This window comes from Lissotriton helveticus, chromosome 12, assembly GCF_964261635.1.
Source record: "Lissotriton helveticus chromosome 12, aLisHel1.1, whole genome shotgun sequence".
In the NCBI taxonomy this organism is placed as follows: Eukaryota; Metazoa; Chordata; class Amphibia; order Caudata; family Salamandridae; genus Lissotriton; species Lissotriton helveticus.
The window spans coordinates 659,528,548-659,550,658 of record NC_136073.1 but is presented as its reverse complement, the minus strand read 5'-3'; the positions used below and the strand labels follow the sequence as shown (position 1 = coordinate 659,550,658).

The window sequence follows — 22,111 nt, the reverse complement described above, 5'->3', positions numbered from 1 at the left end:
GCGAGGGAAGCGGGCAACTGTTTAGATAGTCTTTTGTTTTAGAGCTATCAATATCTTTGTTTTTGCTGTATAGAGTGTTATAAAAATCCTTAAAAACATCTGAGATTTTAGCAGGGTTACAGTGAGACATCCCAGACTAATCTGTTAAGCTCTTAATTGCTGATTGCTGCAGTTTAAATTTCAGACAAGAGGCAAGGCTCTTGCTTGCTTTATTGGATTCACAGAATCTGGCATTCCTTTGAGTTTTTAGCCATATCCATGCTCTTTCACTGACTATCTTGTTGTATTCATATTTTTTATTCATTATTTCATTCAAGACGAGGGAGTCTCTAGTGATTACAAGTCTCTTCTCTAGTGTGGCTACTTCTTGTTTCAAACGTGTAAGGTTGTTATTAGCGTCCCTGTTCATACCCGTACTTATTTTTATGAATGCGCCTCTGATGGTACTTTTAAGAGCTTCCCATCGTATAAGATCAGTTGTATCCCCCTTTCTATTGGACATTAGGTAATCTTGTATTGCCTTTTCGATGGTTTGCCTGTGGATGTCTTTCTCTAATACTGCATTATTAAGTCTCCAGAGATTCGTTCTCTTGACATTATTCAGCAGGGCTATAGACAACGTGATACAGGAATGATCTGAAATCACTCTTGGTTCAATGGAGGTTTCCTCGATGCTACTGGAGGCATTCCCAGAGATAAGTATATAATCTATGCGTGAGTAGGTGTTGTGGGGTGTCGAGAAGAAAGTGTAGTCTCTCCCTGTGGGGTTTTGTAGTCTTCACGAGTCTATCAAATCAAAGCGTGAGCAAAGATTGAGGAGGGCTTTGTAAGAGGTGTTGGGGCGGAAAGGGCATCGGGAGTCCCTATCTAGCGACGGGTCCATAGGTAAGTTAAAATCACCGGCCATTATGTGTATTGGTTATCTGGGATCGTACAGATATGTTCACACAACTCTTTCCAGCAATCCGGGTCGTCCTTGTTATGGGCATATAAATTAGTTACATAAAACTCCTTATTGTCTTTTGATAGTTTTGTGGGGATCCATCTCCCCTTAGTATCTGCAGTACTATTTAGTATGTCAATATTAGATTTCTTTGCTATTAAAGTCAGAAACCCATTCTTTTTCCCTAGCGCGTCAGAGCCCACAACGTCACTGTATGATTTGTTCCTAAGTGCATTGAATTGTGTTGAGTCGATTTTCGTCTCTTGGAGTAAAATAATAACTCCTTTTTGTTTATAAAGATAATCAAATATCTTCCTCCTTTTGGTCGGATGGTTAATGCCTTTTACATTTAGTGAGACAAGTTTAAGTGTTTTTGTGTGTCATGTTACCAGAAGAGACTAGTGTTGACAGGGAATCGTTATGTACATGCAGTATGTGACTCCGGCATCGTAATGAGACGTGAATAGAGTACTGTGTATCGGACTATAATTCATACACTTCCAAGGTGTGCGTCTCAGTGCAAGATTGCAGGTAATTGATTTTCTATCAAGCAGTCTCACTCGTTGACCGCATAAGACCACTTGCAGCAAGGCGAGTTTTAACCTTAAGAGTAATTTTTTGATAACCATGAGGATGCCATGTGTGGAAGTGAGACCTCCTGAGCCAACGTACAGAGTTAGAGTCTCGGACTGAAATCTGTTATTAGAGCACAGCGAGCAATAATACAAGGATAAAATCAGGTAGTAAATCATAAAAGGAGGGACCCTTTTACAAACGCCGAGTGTGCTTACCGGCTGTTTGTTGGACCTTTGGGCGTTTTCTCTTCATTTCCTGGAGCAACTGCTAGCCGCACCCGCTCCGCGGGTGCCGCGTCGCCGCCAGAGACCTTGGGGCTGTTGGGAGCACTCTCGGCTCGCAGCCTAGGTGGAATTATTCACCTTTACCATCACGGTCACTGGAAGATCTGGGGCGGAGTACTAGTGGCGGCGCAGTATCAGGGACTCGCTCTACCAGGAGTCCCTGCTCTCCCAGCACACCTGACGCGTGCTGTCCTGCTGCCCCGCCCACAAGCCGCTCTGTGCTCCTGATAAGCCGCAGTGTCTTGTGCAGAAGGTGGGACCCTTTTACAAACGCCGAGTGTGCTTACCGGCTGTTTGTTGGACCTTTGGGCGTTTTCTCTTCATTTCCTGGAGCAACTGCTAGCCGCACCCGCTCCGCGAGTGCCGCGTCGCCGCCAGAGACCTTGGGGCTGTTGGGAGCACTCTCGGCTCGCAGCCTAGGTGGAATTATTCACCTTTACCATCATGGTCACCGGAAGATCTGGGGCGGAGTACTAGTGGCGGCGCAGTATCAGGGACTCGCTCTACCAGGAGTCCCTGCTCTCCCAGCACACCTGACGCGTGCTGTCCTGCTGCCCCGCCCACAAGCCGCTCTGTGCTCCTGATAAGCGGCAGTGTCTTGTGCAGAAGGTGGGACCCTTTTACAAACGCTGAGTGTGCTTACCGGCTGTTTGTTGGACCTTTGGGCGTTTTCTCTTCATTTCCTGGAGCAACTGCTAGCCGCACCCGCTCCGCGGGTGCCGCGTCGCCGCCAGAGACCTTGGGGCTGTTGGGAGCACTCTCGGCTCGCAGCCTAGGTGGAATTATTCACCTTTACCATCACGGTCACCGGAAGATCTGGGGCGGAGTACTAGTGGCGGCGCAGTATCAGGGACTCGCTCTACCAGGAGTCCCTGCTCTCCCAGCACACCTGACGCGTGCTGTCCTGCTGCCCCGCCCACAAGCCGCTTCACGGTGTTTAAAGCGACGCCCCTTTCCGCTGTGCGGGAGCACGCGGGAGCACGCCGGGAGAAGCCTGGGACAAGGGCGGGGCCATCTGTGGCCATCTGGGGCCAGAAGAGGCCGGGACGGGCCACCCCTCTTGGTCGCAGGGATAAGGTTCCCTCTGTTGCATTGACTATGGCTTCAGGCACGCGATCGACTAAATCGCGTAAAGTTAGAGGGGATCCAGTGACAGGAACTATGGAACAATTTATCACTCGGGCGTTATCTGTTGTGGAAAAGGAGATTGCCATTACAGATCACAGACTATCCAGAAACTCGTTAGGCTTGCCAGAAAAACGTTCTTCTATGGGCAGCCTGGCTCTGGTCCCTTCTCCTGCCCACTCATCAATCCCTGTGCTTGCAGAAGAAGTACCACCTGATGTTGAGGTTGATGAGCGGGTCTCGAGGATCAGGGCTAGTCTTGATAGATTGTCGTCCATTGTTGTTGCTAATGGCAAAATCCCACCGCCTATTCCTGCCCCCCTGGTCTCTTGTAGCATAGCGCCCTCTACCCCTATCAATACTAATAGGGTTGGTGTAGAATCTGCGGTAAATATAGGGAATGCCGCCTGGGTCGGTATTAATCCTGACACTACTGTCCAGGACGTGGCAGTCTTTGGGAGATCCCCTTTCACAATCCCGTGCAAAAGGAAACGCCCTCCTAGTCCACGGAAGGGTAATACTTCCAAACCCTGTTGTAAGTTCAGAAGGAAAGCTGTAGCCAAGGGGGGCTTTTGTAATACTATTAGCAAACCAGGGAAAGATCTTTTTAAATCTCAGGTGGCAAGGGGGAAGAGTTTTTGTGCCCAGGATTCCATCCCCGGTTCCTCACAGAACACAGCGCTTCAGACTCCTCTGGGTGATTCTTCACTTTTGAACAGTGTTGAGTGCTTACTAAAATCACTGGTTTCACCTATTATGGATAAGATGGAGGGGCTCTCTAGACGGGTAGACTCCATAGAGAAAACCATGTTGGATGGCTTCTTTTCCATTAAATCACTGATTAAGCTCCATTCGAAACTTTGTGCAGAAGATAGGGCAGGAACGGAAGGAAGTGGGGTCACCCATAAGCCAGCAACCTCTACCCAGGTGCCCGTTGTAATCTTGGGCCGCCAAGATCATTCCCCTGGCCCTTTGCCTTCAATTCCTCCAGGCACCCGGAATCGCGTGATTACAACTGCTACAATCCACTCGCACCCTAAGACTGCGAGCCCTTTTGCCCGATCTTCTGAGAAGGCTGTATCGGGCAAAAATCCCTCAACTCCCCCCCCTTCGGTTACATCTAATAGCCAGTCTGTGTCACCCAGTCCTTTAGCAGCTCCCCTAGTAGCAGCTCCCTCTTTAGTTGCCCCTACGGCGACTCCTGCAGTCAAGCCCCTAGCCCAGACACAAGCACGGAAAAATAAGCAGGCTCCCTCAGCAAGTCTTCCTCCGGGGTGTCAGCCATTTGTTGTTGTCTTAACAGGGGTTCCAGCTCTCAAAACAGGGGAAAATGAGTCTTTTGAGAATCTAAAAAATAAAACTTCCTTCTGGCTCAGGCAAAATAGACCCCTCCCAGGTTATATTGATGGGAGGATCATCAACGTCAGACGGGTGGGGTGGGTTGGAAATAGGCACAAAAACCTTAAGGATGACTGTGTATTGGTGAATTCTAGGGACCCAAGAGCTGCAGGGCTGATTAACAGGCAAGTTAACCATTATGATTCTAATGGCATACAGACAAGGGACTTGGGATACTTTTATCGTCCCCTTCCTACTGTGTGGCCAAATCAGCCATCTATAGAAGGGGGAAGAGGGGTGTGGTACCCACGACATGCAATTCTAGGCACTGATAGAATGGTTGGGAACCACCCTCAAACCTTTAGTCCATATGGGTTGGGATATTGACTTACCAATCCAGCCTCTTCAGATTCTTTCTCCCATTTCCCTGTTCTAGCATCTAATTGTTGCGATCCAGTGGGACTAAGCACTGCAGCAGGGGCTAATGTGGGAGCTCCTAAGAGCCCCTTTAGTTCTGGTTTGGATGAACAAAGTAATGATGTATCTCTGACCAGAGGCACAGGTGTCCACGATCCACTAACCCCTGTCTTGAAAATAGTAAGCTGGAATATTGCGGGATTGAGCCGCAACCTTGATCTCCCCGACTGGACCTCTTTCATGGAAGCCTTTTCAATCTGTGCATTCCAAGAAACGTGGTCACTAACCCCGCAGTATAGAGTAGGTTCTACTTCTTACTTTGTACCTGCAAGTATCTCTGAATCGGGTAGAGGCCGGCCATCGGGCGGGCTACTGATCTGGGTAGATATTGCGTTGGGTCTCCAAATTAAGGTGCATTGTCCGAAATCCCCCGATCTACAGAGGCTTTTGCTTAAGAGTTCAGGGAGTGGCATTAGCCTAGAACTCTTTAATATCTACACCAGAGGGGACTCAGGTAGTGCCATATCTCCCACACTGCTTGTCCTAGATTCAGAGCTAAGGGACTGCCCTGCCAACTCTCTCATTCTTTTAATGGGGGACTTTAACTGCACTTATGAGCCTTTGTCACATGAGGATATTTTAGACCTCCGTGAGGAAGACTCTAGGAAAGGTATTCCCTCCCTCAATCTACCCCCCGTAAAAAGGTGGACACCAAGAGTTGTACAACTAAACGCCCTGACACTTGAATTTGGGCTGAGAGCCAGCAATGGGAGAACAACCTCAGATCCCAATGGGGCTCATACCTTCAACAGGGTGGGATCCACCTCAAGAATTGACTAGATACTTCTTAGCCTAAACTTATGGGCCCATCTTGTTGACATGAAGGTTGCTGCAACAACTGACAGCGACCATAATCCCCTGTGCCTGTCCCTTACCCCCGTATGGAAACCTAGGGGATGCCCTGCGAGAGTGTCCACTCCATCAGCTGTGAGGGAAACCAATGAGGTAATCCCTGCTAACTGCCTGAGGCGCCTGAAGTGGGATAGGGTAGCCCTTGATCCCCTTAAGATTACTAACATTGGGGAGATTATGTGGAATGCCATGTCAGAGCTTGGACAAGGCACACTAAACCCAGGGGATATTTCAACCCTATTCTGCAAAACCACTAGTCTAATAGGGGATTTGTTTATTGTGACAAGGAAAGCGAGGCAGGCGAATGGGCAATCCCATGCAGCAAACAAAGAGGGCTGGTATACACCGGCCTGTCGGGCGGCCAAAAAAGCTGTCATTACTGCGGTTAAACTGGGGGAAGGGGCCACCATAACCTCGAAGCGGAAACTGTATAAAGCAGCGTTAATTATGGCGCGCAGGGATTGGGAGGATGCTTTCTGGGCCAAGTTAAAAATAGCTAGTGGGGAAAAGAATGCCAGAGGCTTTTGGACCCTCATAAGGGAGAAATCGAGACCCACCGATTCCCTTATTACCTGTAACATTTCTGAAGAAGCCTGGTTTAGCCACTTCTCCAAGTTGTATAATGTCGGGGAAGGGTTTGAACCAGACTCTGCAGGTAATGGCTCCTCCCCTGATACAACCCCATGGGGCGAGACCGCTTTCACGCCTAAGGAAGTAGAAAGGGTTGTGACCAGTTTAGTCCCTCTCAAAGCTGCAGGTCCTGATGGCATACCGGGGGATCTACTCCGGAAGAATCCTGTTGAATGGGGAATCCTAATCGCATTCCTGCTTAATGCTTCTGCTGAAGGTGCCCCCCTACCTGATTCCTGGATGGGCGCCAAGGTTGTCCCGATTTATGAAAAAGGCAGTCGAGAAGACCCTGCGAACTACCGGCCTATTAGTCTTATTGATTGCTCTCAAAAAGTGGCCGGAAAAGTCGTATTGGGCCGTCTCCTGGACTGGATTGATGACAATAATATTTTGTCTGACCTCCAAGCCGGGTTTAGGGCAGGTACAGGAACAATCGAACAGTCACTGCGCCTATTGATGTTGTATTGGAAGGTGGTAGTGCTAGGGAAGGGAAGCTTGTACCTAGCCTTCATTGATCTGCGCACTGCGTTCGATTTAGTTCCACGCCAACAACTCTGGAGGGTATTACAAGAGTTGGGTATGCCTCATTACCTTCTGTCCCTTATAGTCAGGCTCCACACGTCCAATTTTGCCCAGGTGCGTTGGGGGACACAGGGCCAGAAGACCGGGCGTATTGAGGTCGGCAGAGGAGTCCGCCAGGGTTGCGTACTTGCTCCCACTCTTTTCTCCCTTTACGTAAACGGGGTAGTAGACCATCTGCTGTCAGCTCCTGCTGACGCTCCCCGTTTAGCTGGGCAGCTTGTACCCACTCTCCTATTTGCGGACGACACTCTGCTGATCTCAAAGTCACCCGCTGGTCTTCAGCGCTTGTTGTCCAGCTTTGAGCTTTTCTGTAACTCGAGGGGGCTTAAAATAAACACAGATAAGACCAAATATCTCATCTTAAATCCCCCCAAAAAACTGGGTGCCCCACCATTGCTGGATAACGTCCCTCTGGAACGTACTAGGGAGTTCGACTATTTGGGGATTCGTCTGGTTGACTCCATGAAGTGGATAGCCATTTAAACAAAATGCTCCTTAACCATAAGAGAATCGCTGGAACATTGCTGAAAGAGCAGAGGGCATCTTCAATGAAGCCAATAGGCACGGTTCTTGAGATTTATGCAGCAAGAGGAGTTAGCTCAGCGCTTTATGGTGCTGAGCTCTGGGGAGCATTGAATATGAGTCAGCTCACCCTGTCAGAAAACAACTTCTTCAGAAATCTCATGAGCCTTCAAGCATCTGCCCCTACTATTCCGCTTCAATTGGACTTGGGTTGTCGTACCATCGAGGATCAAGCAAGGCTTCGCCCCCTTCTTTTGTGGGCCCGTATCTGGAGGGTGAAGGCTCTCACCAGTTACGCAGAGGGCCTACGGGAAATTCTAGACTCATCGAGCTGGGCCAAAGTGAGGTGGCTCAGAGACATTAAAGCCCTCCTTCTGAACTTAGGATTGGGCGAGCCATGGGAACAGAGGTCCGCTCCACCTAAGTCAACACTTAAAAAAATTTACTGGTCCTGGATTACTGAGAAAAGGAACAGCAAAACGAACTTGTGCAGAGCAACCAGGACCTTTTTGTTGATCAAGGATGCCCCATTACGTGAGATTTACCTAGACATCATCTCAATTCCCTGGGACAGAGCGTTATTTTTTAAATTTAGAACTGGTTCTTTGCCAATCAGGGAATTTACCTCCCGTTGGAAGCCGCCCTACCAAACTGTTTCGTCTTGCCCATTTTGCCCTACCAGGCCAGAATCCATTGGACATATGTTCTTTGAATGCCCCGCCTATAAATTGCCTTGTCGCAAATGGATCAAGCCAGTATGCTCGATACTGGGGGCTAGGCGGTGTGCTGACGCACTGAGGATTCTTCAGACTGATACCTGTGTTTTAATTGTTAGTGCTGTAGCCAAGTTCTTAGGGTGGACTTGGCGCATAAGGTCAAAGTGGCTTAAGCAAATTGTTTAATTAGGTCTCGTTCAGAGACTGTTTTAGTCAACTTATTACCCAACCGTTATGTTGCGTTTCTATAGATAAACATGCTCACGGGGGGGGGTTTCTTAACTTCTTAAACTTTTTTACTTTTTAACATTTTAAACTGCGGGCTTTTTTAGATAAATGTCATTGTTTCTTACTCTGTCTGCTTTTAAAGATATAATTATATCGAAATAAAGCTCCTTTGACTTGACTTGACTTGAAAAAATAAAAGGAAAGAAAATAACAAGAAATCACAATTAAGACCCCACCCCAACCCACCCTTTCCCCAGACCCTCCTACCCCACCCAGAAAGTAATCAGTAGACATGGTGACAAGGGGAAAATAGCTCCCCTCCCATGACAGCTAACTAAGTCATGTTAAACATATGGAATCAAAACTTTTCCGAGAACAGTGAACTTTACTGCATACCCACAGCTAGATTAAATACTTAACAAGAGTTAAATTTGTGTTAGGAGCGGTACCATGTACTCTAATGTAGGGTCGTTTACGTTAATTCTGAGTTTGACCCAATTGGGCGAATATGAACATTAACAAGAAGCAAGTACTGAGCGTTTACTTTGAAAATCTCCTAAAAGAAGAGATTTAGTAGTAGGCTGTAGGTAGTCTAGAGGTGAGCTAGTAGACGGCCATTAGACAATAGTGAGCCATTAGCCAGGAGTTAGTGGTAGTTCACCAATGACTCAAACACGCATACTGCGAACTGCATAAGGAAATATTCCTTAAAATTGAACTAAACAGGTACACCTGCAGGAACCAATCCTATTATGAACCTTAACGAGTTGCGTCATGTGACTGCTGCAAATGAACAGTAATATGATCTACTTTAAACATTAGAACAGTAGACAAGTGTTTAGCTTGATTAAGAGAAGCCCTTGGAAAGGAATTCAGGTGCCTGTACTTGATGACCCTGGTTTTGCAGTGTCCATAGAGGGATCATCTGGACCATCGAGGAATCTTTTCAGCTGCAGAGGGTCCGTAAAGACCTGAGGTATCCCTTGAATCGTTACACAGAATCTTGCTGGCCCTACAAACCCAACTTGGTAGTTCAAGGAACGTAGCTTAGGCCTGAGAGCAAGGAAACCTTTCCTAATATCCACTGTCTCTTTACTGTAGACCTGGGAGATAAAGATCTTGTTAGTTTTCCAGAAAATGTGATTGTTCTTGCGCATAAAGGCCAGGATTTGTTCAACGTGTTGGTAACGTAGGGGTTTGCATACAATTGGTCTTGGACCTTTTTGGTTTGGCGTAATTCGTGAAGGTACTCTGTGGGCCCGATCAAATTCCAAAGGGTTGCTAAAGGAAAGGTTAGTTGCTTAAGTGAACCAGGATTCCAGGAAAGAGATGCACGAGCCAACGGAATCCTCTGATCCTTCAGGAATTCCAAAAATACGTAGATTTCCTCTTCGATTTCTGTCTTCAAGGTCTGGCATTCTTCTGTTCAGAGTCTGTTGTGATAGACATTTGTTTGAGGGATTTACAGACTTTAGCCTCTGTGTCCTCCAGGTGGCTTATTCTATTTTCCATTTCAGATAGTCTGATATTGGTATCCCTGATGTCCTGTCTGATTGCAGAGATTTCCTCCTTAGTCGATTTTGCCAGATCGTGTACCTCTGCCAACTTATTCAGTATAGCGTCCATTGTTACGTTAATGTCTCTTTTCCCTTTAGCAGGTGAGTCAGGATTTGGAGGGTCTGCCTTAAGTCTCTTGAGGATCTTTGCTTCCTTTCCTCCCATTTTGCACGTACGCGATGAACAAAGTGCTTGTGTAGTTGTAGTTTGAAGATTGCAGGGAGTTTGTTGTATGAAGACTACAGGAATTGAGCTATATTTGCAAAAAGTGGGGTGTTGAGAGTAAGTTCCTCCTTACATGGATTTAGTAGGGGATCCTTAGAACTCCTAAGGGATATAACACTGGATTCTTAGTGGGCACTTGCTGTTAAGCTGATAGCAGATGTAGGAAAAGCAGTGTTCGGAGTTTCCAGTATGCATTTCTGCGGCCATCTTAAGGTCAGGCATAGCTGATGTTGGAGATAGGCAGACTTAGGCAGCGGCCATTTTAAGTACAGGCATCATGAAACAATCATGCAGAGATCAGTAAGCAAAGTATGTCGCCGCTATCACAATACTGTTCACAAGTACAGGGGCCCTGTTAGGATCATATATGGCAGCTGTGTATGGCAACTATGCGGCCACTATGGGTTCCAGTATGCTGTTCAGGGCAATGTGTAGCTGTTTGGAAAGATTGTAGTCCTGCATAAATCCTTGCTTGATGTGCTGACCTATTTGAGGGCAAAAACGCTTAATATCTGATTTTTAATGAGAGCTAGGAAGGGTAGAGATTGGCAAATGTCCTTATAGATGAGCTCTCATATCTAGTTTAAGGCATTGGTAGTGGAGCGTCACCTCATGAAACGTGCATTAAATGCTGCCGCCGCGGTGTTCAGAGTATGTTAACCGCTTGCCTCTTCTAAGAGAAAGCGCCTGGATTTAGTGGAGAGTGCAGCGTGATCGTTACAGAGCTTTGAGGGAGACCGCCATGTCCGCCATCTTAGATGCGAGTACGTTTGCGTGCAACATACCAGAATGTCGCCCCGATTATTCAGATGGCACAGAGCAGCATCGCACTCGTGGAGTTCAACACAGCTGCAACCGTGCCATACAGAGTCTTCCTCTTGGCCGTCGTAGAAACAGGAGTTCCCGTCTGCTGTCGCCGCTATGCAAACAGGCTCCGGAGCTATTGGTAAGATCAGGATCGCATCAGCCATTGCCCGCAGAAGCCAGGAGTGCAGGTATTTCTCTTCAGAAACAGGTGCCGTGGATGCACCTCATGTTCCGCGACACGTTCCAGGCAGTAGGAGTATCGCTGCTTTGGAAAAAGTGCCCAAAAAGATTAATATAGGCTGTGGCATGGGAGGAGGTGAAAGCTCACGCCTCCACCTTCGCCAGCGTCTAAACCAAGCCCCCCCTTTTAAATGTATTATAATTAGGTTTATGTTTGTTTATGTGTAGTGAATTTGTTGAGTGCACGTACACCGAAAGGCCTCTTGGCGCTAATTGGAAGTTGGAAGCCGTGCCGAGGTCAAATCTAACAGTAAGCTTGGGTGAACAGCCAAGTTTTCAGTTTTTTCCTGAAACCAAAGTGGTCCGGCGTAAGTCTAATATCTCTCGGAGGGAGTTCCAAAGTTTTGGGCCTAGCATAGGGAAGCGTGAGCCACTCATTCTCTTGCGCTTTAATCTAGGAGTGGACAGCAGATTCATTGAGGTTGATCTTATATTCCGATTGGGAAGGTACGTTGAGATCTTTGAGGAGACTCATTTAGGGCCCCTATCATGGAGTGCATTGAAGATTATAAAGCTTGTCTTGAACATAGACCGCTGAACCACGGGAAGCATGTGAAGCTGCTTCATCAATGGCTTAGTGTGGAAGTGTCTTTATTGCTCAAAGATTAAAATCTGGCAGCTTGGTTCTGTATCAGCTGCAGTCTGTGGGTTTGACTGGCTGGGAGACCCAGATAGATAGCATTGGTGTAATCCAGCCTGGACATGATCATGGCCAGCATGAACACCGTACTTGCCTCCCTAGTGAAGAATCTCCTGATTTTCTTAAAATATCTTAGCTGATGGATGCATGAAGATGTAACCAGGCTGATCTGTGCGTGCATAGATAGGTTGGCGCCAATTATGGATGCCCAGGCTCTTTACAGAGATCTTAGGGATAGGTGGAGTGCCTAAAGTAGCTGGCCAGTGGCCTGACGTCCAATGGTGGAGTCTGTTGTTGGAAATGACTATCTTTGTTTTATCAGAGTTCAATTTGAGGTGATTATGACTCATCCAGTCTGTAATAAATAGCATGTTGCTAAGAAAAAATGCTTTAGAGTCCTCTGGCTCGTCTATTGGGAAAATCAACTGCATATCGTCTGTGTAGTTATAGACCTTAACCCTCCAGCGTTGGAGGGAGTGGATAAGGGGGCAGATATAAAGGTTAAACACATGGGGGGGATAGGGACGAGCCCTGAGGTACATTGCAGGTAGTATTGACCCTGGCAGAATTAAAGGATGCCAGCCTTACTGACTGGGTACGATCCCCAAAAAAAGAGATCATCCAGTCCAGGGCGGTTCCTCTCGGGCCAGCTGCTGCCATTCTATCCGCTAATATTGTGTGATCCCACAAGCAATCTATGAACATGACCCTAACTTTTGGGCTGTCATGCTCTAAACCTAATTTGAGTTTGTAAAGTGGTTAGTGAGAGTGTGAATAAAGCTATAGATATGTTTGGTGGTGTGGCTTGGACACTGAAGATGGCGGTCGCTTGAGCCTGCTGCTCCGCACCAGCCCGACACATATCCATCTGAGCTGTTGAGTGCCTAGAAATGACCCTGATACATTCCTGAGTGCGGCACCCCCTGCGCAGCACCCGAGAGGGTTGCGGCTGCTGGCGCACTTGTTAATGCGGAGGAGTTGGCTGATCGTGCCCGCTGCAGATTTCATTCCTACAATGGGGCCGGCGGCTGGCACTGAGATCAGACTCTGGATGGTGCCAAGCTCGGACCCCCTGGGTGTACCCCGACCGTTTGAAGAGCTGCAGACGATTCAGAGTACACTGATCGGACCAAGGCGCCCTTGCACCTAGATTTCCTGCTGTCAGCACTGGGAGGATGTGGGCGGCCCTCACTTCACCCCTGAGCGAGGTCACCTGTAAAAGGAGCTTGCACTGTCAGCCAACTGCTGATGGCTAACAGACCGAATCCCTCAGGACCCCTAACACTGCTTTTGGTGTTTGCCTGGTAAGCAGAACTGGGGACAGGGGCGTAGGGGCTGGGAATCTATGGCCTCTTGGACAAGAGAATAGCTCGGGCCTAGGTTGGGGGTCGGCGTACTGCACTAGGGAAGGCGGCGGATCGAGGGAGAGACCAGGTCATAGGCCTGTTGTGCACATTATTTACTAGTGGGTCTCTGTAGAAAGAAGGAATCCAGGGAATCCAATTGACTTTGAAGAAGGAGTTTATAAGAAGATAATTCCACCCAGCGTACGGAGCATCCCTTCAGTGGAAAGCACGAACTGTGACTGAGAAGAATCGTTCAAACCTCCACCAAACGGATCCACCATGCGTGAGCCACACTTTTAAATCACAACAAGATACAGCATAACACATGAAACATCACGCGCATGACCAATTGACACACAATAAAGCATTGCTCGCTACTCGCGCGATGCACGCTTACCACTACAGCCTCCATAGTAACCCACCCGCCGGGGTAACTTGGCGGCCTGTCAGAGAGGGTGCTGCATTCTGGGGCCCAGGACGGGGCTTGAGAATGCTGGCAGTGGAGTGGAGAGGCAGTGGAATGCTGAGCGCTCGCACCCCTGCAGGCAGGCCATCATTTGGGACCTCAGGTGGATTCTGGCACTCGACAATCAACAGAGTGCCTGCACAGGGCATACCCAGCTCCCTGAGCATGTGCCTTCAGTGCTGTGAGGAGCCCTGCCTTTAGGCAAAGTTTGGTGAGCGCTGGAGGAGCACTGGAGGAGAGCTTTGGGGTGCAGGCGACCTGCAGGCGGTCCCCTGTTGACACTAAAAGTGTGGCTCAAAGACATTAATCTTGAGACCTCTAGGAGCGCTTCTTGCAGCCTTAACTTATTCGGATAGCCAGGTGAGACTACCCGTGAGTGACTGCTAATTTAGTGTTCTCCCTGGGATTCTTGCCCATTATGGTCCTGTCACTCTGAGTGTTTCTTCTGGGATGGAGTGAGTTACTGTCATTGGTGGGTGATAGTTTGCTTAACTCTTCACATAGGGTACCACCTACTCTGTAACCATGGGCAAAGCAAGGACCAGACACACAGGAGTACTGCTTGAAGTTGGAGACACTCCCCAGGATCCTGTTTTGGACGAGTCAGACCCCAGGTCCCCAGCAGACTCAATACATGCCCAACTAGCTAAAATACGTGCAGCAATTGCTGACACTAAGGCTACCTTACAACAAGATATCAGTGTGGTGTCTGTGGGTCTAAGCCTACTGAAAGCTGACCACCTCAAGTTGGTGGATAGGGTCAAAGAGGTAGAGACCTCCGTTGCAGAACTGAAACCTGAACAACTGACAATGTCTCGCCAGGTTGTGGAACTTTCTGAAAAAGTTCAGACACTTGAGCATAGGGCTGAGGATGCTATACGAGAAATAATATTCCAGTGGTAGGCTTGCATGAAGGTGTGCCCAGAGAGGGGATGCCCTGATTGCAGGCAAGGCTGGTCTGCTCCGGGCAGGGCTTTTTGTGATTGTGCCTGTAACAGTCCGAGGGGAAGGCTGCGTGCCCTGATGGGGTCCCAATGGGTGTATATAGAGCTGTACCCAACATAGGGGCCCCATTTCTGACCAAGGTCCTCAACGTGACAGAAGCTGGCTATGTACCTTCCACTTGATCAATTTCACTTATCATACCCATTTTCAAGAAGGGATCTAGAAACGACCAGAAATATTACTGGCTTATCTCTCTACTTGAACCTTTTGCCAAATTATTGGGGAGTTTTGTCGAGAAATTGGAACTATAGGCAGAAGAGAATGAAATTCTCTTAAGCGCCCAGTATGGGTTTAGGAAAGGTCTGGGGTCTGGGGTACATCTGTTTCATCGATTTAAGTAGTGCTTTCGACTTAGTCGATCACAGGAAACTCTGAGATTGTCGAGATAAAAAGGGGGCCCCTAAGGAGATTCTTTCATTTTTGGCCCACTTGTAAAACGACTTAAAAGCCAAAGTTTGATTTAGAACACAGTGTGAATTGATTGCAACTTTTGGCAAAAGGAGAGGGGTTCGACAGGAGTGTGTCCTAGGGTCCTTCCTCTTCTATTCATACAGATACACCCAGGATTGGGAGGAGGCAGATCCCAATACTCATGTATCCCGGCAATGCGACTGTCTTAGCACATACCCCAAAAAGTCTGCAGCTTTTAATAGACTCGTTCTCCGACTTCATAGAGAGGAAAAGTATAACAATTAATATTGCCAAAACGTATACAATGAGTTGTGGCCGTACAGGAGGGAAACAACACACATTTTTTATTAAGGGGAGGAAATAGCCCTTTTAGTTACCAGGGGATCCAGTTTTCATCTAAACTGGACTGAAAGCGCCAAAGGGAGATCTGAGTTTTAAACATGACCAGGAATAATGAAGGGTTGATGAGGTTGCCTCTAAGTTAGGCTACAAACCAATTGCTCAGATGCTCACCCTTTATAATGCTAAAACTCTTTCAACAGCGGTGTATGGCGCAGGGATCTGGGCTACAGGGGACAAGGGGCTTCTACAAAAAATAGAAAATGCCTTTTTGCAAAAACTCCTGGCAGTACCCAACTCCACTCCGGCATCCATTGTTCACTGGTAATTGGGTGTTGATTTCCTCTGGTGTACTGTTGAAAGTAAACTCCTCCAATTATGGCGATCTGTTTGATCCCAACAAAAATCTTTGCTTTCTTTTTTCTTAAGGATTGTATGGGCCTAGATATGATGAATAAATCCCCTTGCTATGGAACACAAAGCAGGACTTTTGGGATTGGGACACACAGAGAGGGATTTATGGTCTCACCCAGAGGAAATTGTCAGGTATTCTAAAAAAAGGTATAAAAGAGCATGTGTTTAGGGTTTGCTGTAGGAAGAGGGAGAAAGTAGACCTCCCAAGGCAAGAGTGGGGTGGTATATAGAATTAAACAATCAGCCTGGATGAAAACTGTACCTCACGATAACCAATATTGCATAGAATAGGTACCTTTTAACTCGTTTTACTTATCACCTTCTTTTCCATTCTATTTTCCATTATTTGACTGAATTCCCAAAAAAGGAAAGTTGGGGTACAATCACCCGCCAATGCCACTGTGATAACCAGTTGGAGCAGACTACTCAGCCCTTAGCACTCTTTGGCAAGTTTTACCTAATTCCCAGGAAATCCCATTTTAAACCGCCCTTCCTACAAGAAAGAATCATTCATCATCAGGAGGCGTTTAAGCATTTGTATGAAATAAGGGATGTGACAGTATGACATAGGTTCGCCCTGTTTCTTTCTAAAGTGATCCGTATTAACGCTCTATTAGATGACTCAGAGAATACAAATAGTTAATTGGGTCAAGGCCCTTACAACAAATCTCAGGCTTTGTTCTGCTATTACTATGCTTAGTATTTGAATGGCTTTATTCAAATAGTGTTAGATGAAAACAATTTTAAACTGTAATGGGTGTAATGTATGAATCTGGTGCTAATCTGTGAGACCATCCTGAATGTTTCAACGTATCTAAGTTGGTTTGCAAATCATCGTCTAATGGTTTCTTTCCCTTGGGGGATAGATGAACATATATTAATCAAGGGTTTATATAGCGCAGCTACTCACCAAAGTGGGTCTCAAGGTGCTGAGGGGAGGGGGGGGCAGCCTCTAGGAGATTAGGGAGTCCCGCCGAAGAGCCAGGTCTCGAGGTCCTTCAGGAACTTGGGGAGTGATGGGGTCTGCAGGAGGTGGAGGGGCAGGGAGTTCCATGCCTTGGCAGCAAGGAGGGTGAAGGAGCGTCCTCCTGATCTGGTCCTCTTTATGCGTATTACCTTCGCAAGTGAGAGCTGGGCTGAGCGGAGGGATCTTTGGGGTGCGTGGAATGTGAGGCAGTTGTTTATGTAGGCGGGTCCGTTGTTGTGGAGGGTTTTGTGGGTATGGGTGAGTAGTTTGAAGGTGATTCTCTTTTCGACGGGGAGTCAGTGTAGGGTCCGTAAGTGTTAGCTGATGTGGCAGTGGCAGGTTGAGGACTAGTCTGGCGGCCGCATTCTGGATGTTCTGTAGTTCGCAGGTGAGGTTCTTGTTGATCCTGGCGTAGAGTGCATTACCGTAGTCTAGTCTGCTGCTGATTAGGGCATGGGTGACGGTTTTCCTGTGTTCGAGAGAAATCCAGTTGAAGGTCTTACGGAGTAGGCGGAGGCTGTGGTAGCAGGAAGAAGTGACGGCATTGATCTAGTGGTCCATTTTGAGTTCGGTGTCCAGGATAATTCTGATGTTGCGTGCGTGGTCTGTTGGGGGGGGGGTTCCCTCAGGGTAGGGGGGCACCAGGTGTCGTTCCAGGCATCGGGTTGTGGGCCCATGATGAGCACTTCTGTTTTGTCTGTGTTGAGTTGTAGGCAGCTGTTCTTCATCCAACTGGCGACTGTTCCATACCATCTTGAAAGTTAAGTTTGGTGAGGTTGGGTTAGTTGGAAAGGGAGAGGATGAGTTGGGTGTCATTTGCATACAATACGATGTTGAGTCCATGTGGTCTGATGATGGAGGCGAGCAGGGCCATTTAGATGTTGAACAGGGTTGGGCTGATGGAGGAGCCTTGGGGGACTACACAGGTGGTCGGTGTGGGTTCCGAGACGAAAGAAGGGAGTCTGACCCATTGTCTGCTGTGGGAGAGGAAGGAGCAGATCCAGTCAAGGGCCTTGTTCCGGATTCCGTCTTCGTGGAGTCTGTGGGCTAGTATGCAATGATATACATCAAGTACAAGAAGTGTTGCTACTTAATCAGCCAATTTTCACTCACTAAAGCAAAATTTAATGGGCTATCTAACATTAGCCTCAATATGTTAATATCAACGCATATTACAATTATATAGATGAGAATAATAGAAAGGCTAGAATGATGGGCCGAAAAGGGAATGATGGAAAAAGGAGTATAAATGGAAGAATGGTATGGTAGAGGGGACAATAGAGAAGAAGAGCAATGAAACTTACAGAGGATAGATTGAGGGAGGGAAAAACATGGACAGAATGTGTTAAAGGAGAAATATAGAAATGGAAGAGAAGGGACAATGACAAAGAGGTGAAAATGAAGGTAGGATGGAATTATGAAATTAGAGATGATGCATGAAGATGACAGAATGAACATATAGGGGAAATTATTGAGGATGGGGAACACGAAGGAATGAAGTAAAGGGGCATTCGAGTTGTGACTTTATAAACCATCTGAATTTAATGGCACTGACCTGTGAGTGTCAGAGTCGGGACCTTGACTCGTCGATTTGGGTAGTTGAGGGGGTTCATGTCATCCACATTTGGGTTTATCTCGTCCAGATAGTCACTGCTAAGGTCAGAGGTCAGCATGGCCTGACTACTTTGAAGCAAGCACCAACAAAGGAGTAGCACGTTCAACATGGTTCCACTCAAGGCCTGAAGAGCTAGAGATGGCACCTGAAAGAAAGAGCACCAGGTTCTTACCGGATGGCACATTTACTGTAAAAATCAAGATTTGTTTAGTTCAACGTGGACTGAAACGCATCAATATCTTGGGGATTTAAATCTCTTGCAAGCAAGTTCCACATCTTTAACAAGTATAGTCACATCTGATCAGTAGTGCATTCCTGGTCAGGGACGTAGCTTCAGGGGGGCGTTACACCCGTCTAATAAATGTATTATTTAACAAATATTTGGGTACAGGAGCTTTCAATCGAATATGGTAAGGTGTCTGCCAAATTTCACCTGATATTTTACATAAGCACACTGTCTGTTTTGAAGGTCTTAAAACATGGTAATTTTATAAAATGCTGATTTAAGTTCTCATACACATTCTGCAGACCTTTCCCTTTCCACTGGCCTTTAAGCTCCCCTCATGCGCTGCTCCTCATATAATGATTAACATATGCAAGCGTTATTGTTAGAAAATCTAAAGCCCATGATATCCCGAAACTGGGTCCAGGATGATTGTTTCCAGTTCGGGCTGGACTGTTCCCATGAGGAACAGGAGCAAGACTGATTTGCATTGGGCTGGGTCCAAACTGGGGAGGCATTGTGAGCAAAAGAACAATGGATTTAACTCAGATCTCTTGACTGGGGGTGAATGTTTGATTTATTGAGCATTACGTCCGTCATTTATTGCTGCAGCATTGCTCACCCTAAGTGGGATGGGTATTCCAAGATGTGGGTCCCTTGCTCGCTGTGCCACTGGATTCAAACTAGCCTGGCTGATGAGGGGTGATACCCAGAAACCTTTCCCAGGATGCTTGTTTCTGGTCCAGGGAGGACCTGGCTTGGCAGTTCAGGCTGGCCTGGTCCAATAAGGAGCAGGGTTATGACTGATTTGCATATGGCTAGGTCCAAACTGGGGTGGCGTAGTGAGCAAAAGAACAATGGATTTAACCCAGATCTCTTGACTGGGAGTGAACGTATGCTTTACTTAGCATTCCATCCATCATTTGTTGCTGCAGCAGGAGTAGCGGAAGTGACATCGCATGCCATGTGACACCTTCCTGATGTCACAGGAAGTTAGATCACATGAACTTCAACCTGGTAACATCACAGGAAGAATGGGAAAACAAACACCTGGGCACGGTGGATTAGGCAAAAAGCAGGCACATCGATTCCAAACATTCAAGATAACATTACTTTGAAAACCACATATAACCTGGTATTGTATACACTTTATTTCTTTTTTCACCGTTTTATTAAATAAGAATGTATACTCTTTTTTTAAAATTACAAAAATATATATCCAAATGTTAACAACTAGTTTTGAGAAACACACAGAATGTATTTTTTGTTTAAATTGATATACACATTTTCTTTATATTCTGGGAGTCAATATCCAAAAGCTCACAGTTGTCATATTTCTCTATTCTTTGGTACGCTCAAAAACATGTACATTATATCTGTGATCATATAAGCAATATTTGAAACTGTCCATCAAATTAATAGTATAGGAAAATCAGCAGCTTGTTAAACAAATGATCATATAATCAATATTTTAAAACCATCCATCATTATAATGGTATGAGGAGACTGGCGGCTTGTTGACATACTACGCGCGTTTCGGCATAGGCCTTCGCCAGGACTCCGTCACAGTGGTTACTGAGTGAAAAATAGACACCAATATGATCTGAAATTAATTTACCTGCTTGATAATTAAAATATACTACAATAACAAGTTCCACATTAAATATTAAAAGATGCACATCCTTGGTGTATCAAGTTGACTCAGTGCTGACAAATAAATATGACTAGTGCTCAAAAGATCAGAAGTGAAGGCCAATCAGATGACGCAAGAATAGAACCAAAGAACCCAATATGTCTTTTGTAGTGAGTTTAATTGAAAAGATTCCTATTTCTGTTTGACGTTGGGTATACATTCCCGGGGAATAAATTCAGAGTTAGCTTAGAGAAAGGCGACACTCAAGATACCTTAACAGACCCTTAGTGTATACTCTGCAAAGTGATATCAGTCTGACTACGCATATCTGAAGGGCATGTACATAAATGGACAGCCCTGGTCGTCTGTTTTATGACAAATCTTTTGGCTGCTGCCTTGTTTTTGCTGTTTGAGACACAGGAAACAATATTGTATAACATTGTTTATTCTATTTATCTATGTTGACTAGTTTTTAACTAAAATTGTAACTGTTTTTAATACCTTATCGACTTTTATTTGTTCTTCAGAGGTAAGTGGTGCAAAACATTACATTGCAAGTCATTACTACGACTTGCTGTAGGGGACGCGCTGGGCTTAGGAATAGTATTATTTACTGTTCCTACTCCAGTTTGCGCAACAGCAGGGAAGGTGTTGGATTCTAAATCCAACACCATTGCGCTCCCTACAGCAAGTGGTACTAAAGACTTGCGATGTAATGGTATGCGTATTAACAAACGCGGTCGTTGTAATGGCACACGTAGTGGAGAGTGCGTTGTAAGCGCTGTTTCCCCACTCAAAACAAGTTCACTTGATCATTTGCTTTCGAAACTAAGGGGCAGATTTACAAGCCCCTTGAGACACTTTGCACTGCAGTTGCATCACTTTTGTGCTTGAAACAGGAGCAAGGAATGATGCATTACAATAAGTATAGGCCTCAACATGCATTGCTGGAGTTGCATCATGCTTGCGACAGGACTCCAGCAATGCGTGACTTTTGGGCCAACAGATGCATCAGAATTTCTGACGCATCTGCCAATCCTTGCGCTATGGTGCGCCGTATTGTAAATACGGCGCATCCGTGGTGGCCAAGGGCCTCGCAGGCTGTCGCAGGAAGACTGACGCATCTCTACAGATGCATCAGTTTCTGGTAAATCTGCCTCTAAGTGTACCATGTAATTGATTCTCAAGTCTTGAAACATAGATAACAATGCTATTTAATGCAGGTCAAGTTCTCCCAGCAATCTTCTTTTCCATGACATGGTATACATACTTCTAAACCTGTGGAGCCATTGAACCTTTCCAGGTTTATTGTAATTGATTTCTTCTATAGAAAACATGCACATCACTGGTCAGTACTTGTGTTGATCAATAATATGCTTGTTCTGCATTAGCATACCTTACCAGCAACAAACATCTTATCTAACAGCAAGAATGACCAAAGGCATGGCTGCTTGCTTTACAAATGCAGATGTTACTGTCCACTTTTAAAAATGACTCCTTTAATCACTGCTTCTAAAGCAAAACTTTCCACATCACACACACATACAGAGACAACAAATCATATGTGTGTAAATCAGTGTATATATAATTTTTTTACATAAGGCAAAGGAGACTACAAGGTGTAGGATTCACATTTCATCCATGCTGGAAAGCACTTTTCAAGAGTGCTTGGTGTGGAGAGGCACAAACTCAGGATTCATAACATAACACAGTGGTTAGGATTGACGTTAATAATACGAATTTATTTCTACCCAAACAAACCTTATTTGGCAAAATCATGATAGAAAGACTGGTACAAAACACGTAGCTGGTATGCAGCTCTTAGATGGCAGTTAATAGGTCACTGTGCTAGATTACAAATGTAATTTATGAACTGCACAGTAACAACAGAATCTTTGTGATAAAAGCAGTAAGACAATGAGCTATCCACATAAAATATTGTTCTTTGAT

The 22,111-nt window shown here is 46.1% G+C and overlaps 1 protein-coding gene across 1 annotated transcript in view; it reads right to left on the bottom strand.

The window, feature by feature from the left end:
* Positions 1–22,111, bottom strand: part of AGRP (agouti related neuropeptide) — a 162,414-nt gene that overhangs the window by 58,810 nt on the left and 81,493 nt on the right. The window contains exon 3 of the mRNA XM_078668652.1: positions 18,246–18,450. Within this exon, the coding sequence (XP_078524778.1) occupies positions 18,246–18,414 (169 nt within the window). The 5' untranslated portion in view covers positions 18,415–18,450. The remainder of the gene's footprint in view (positions 1–18,245; positions 18,451–22,111) is intronic.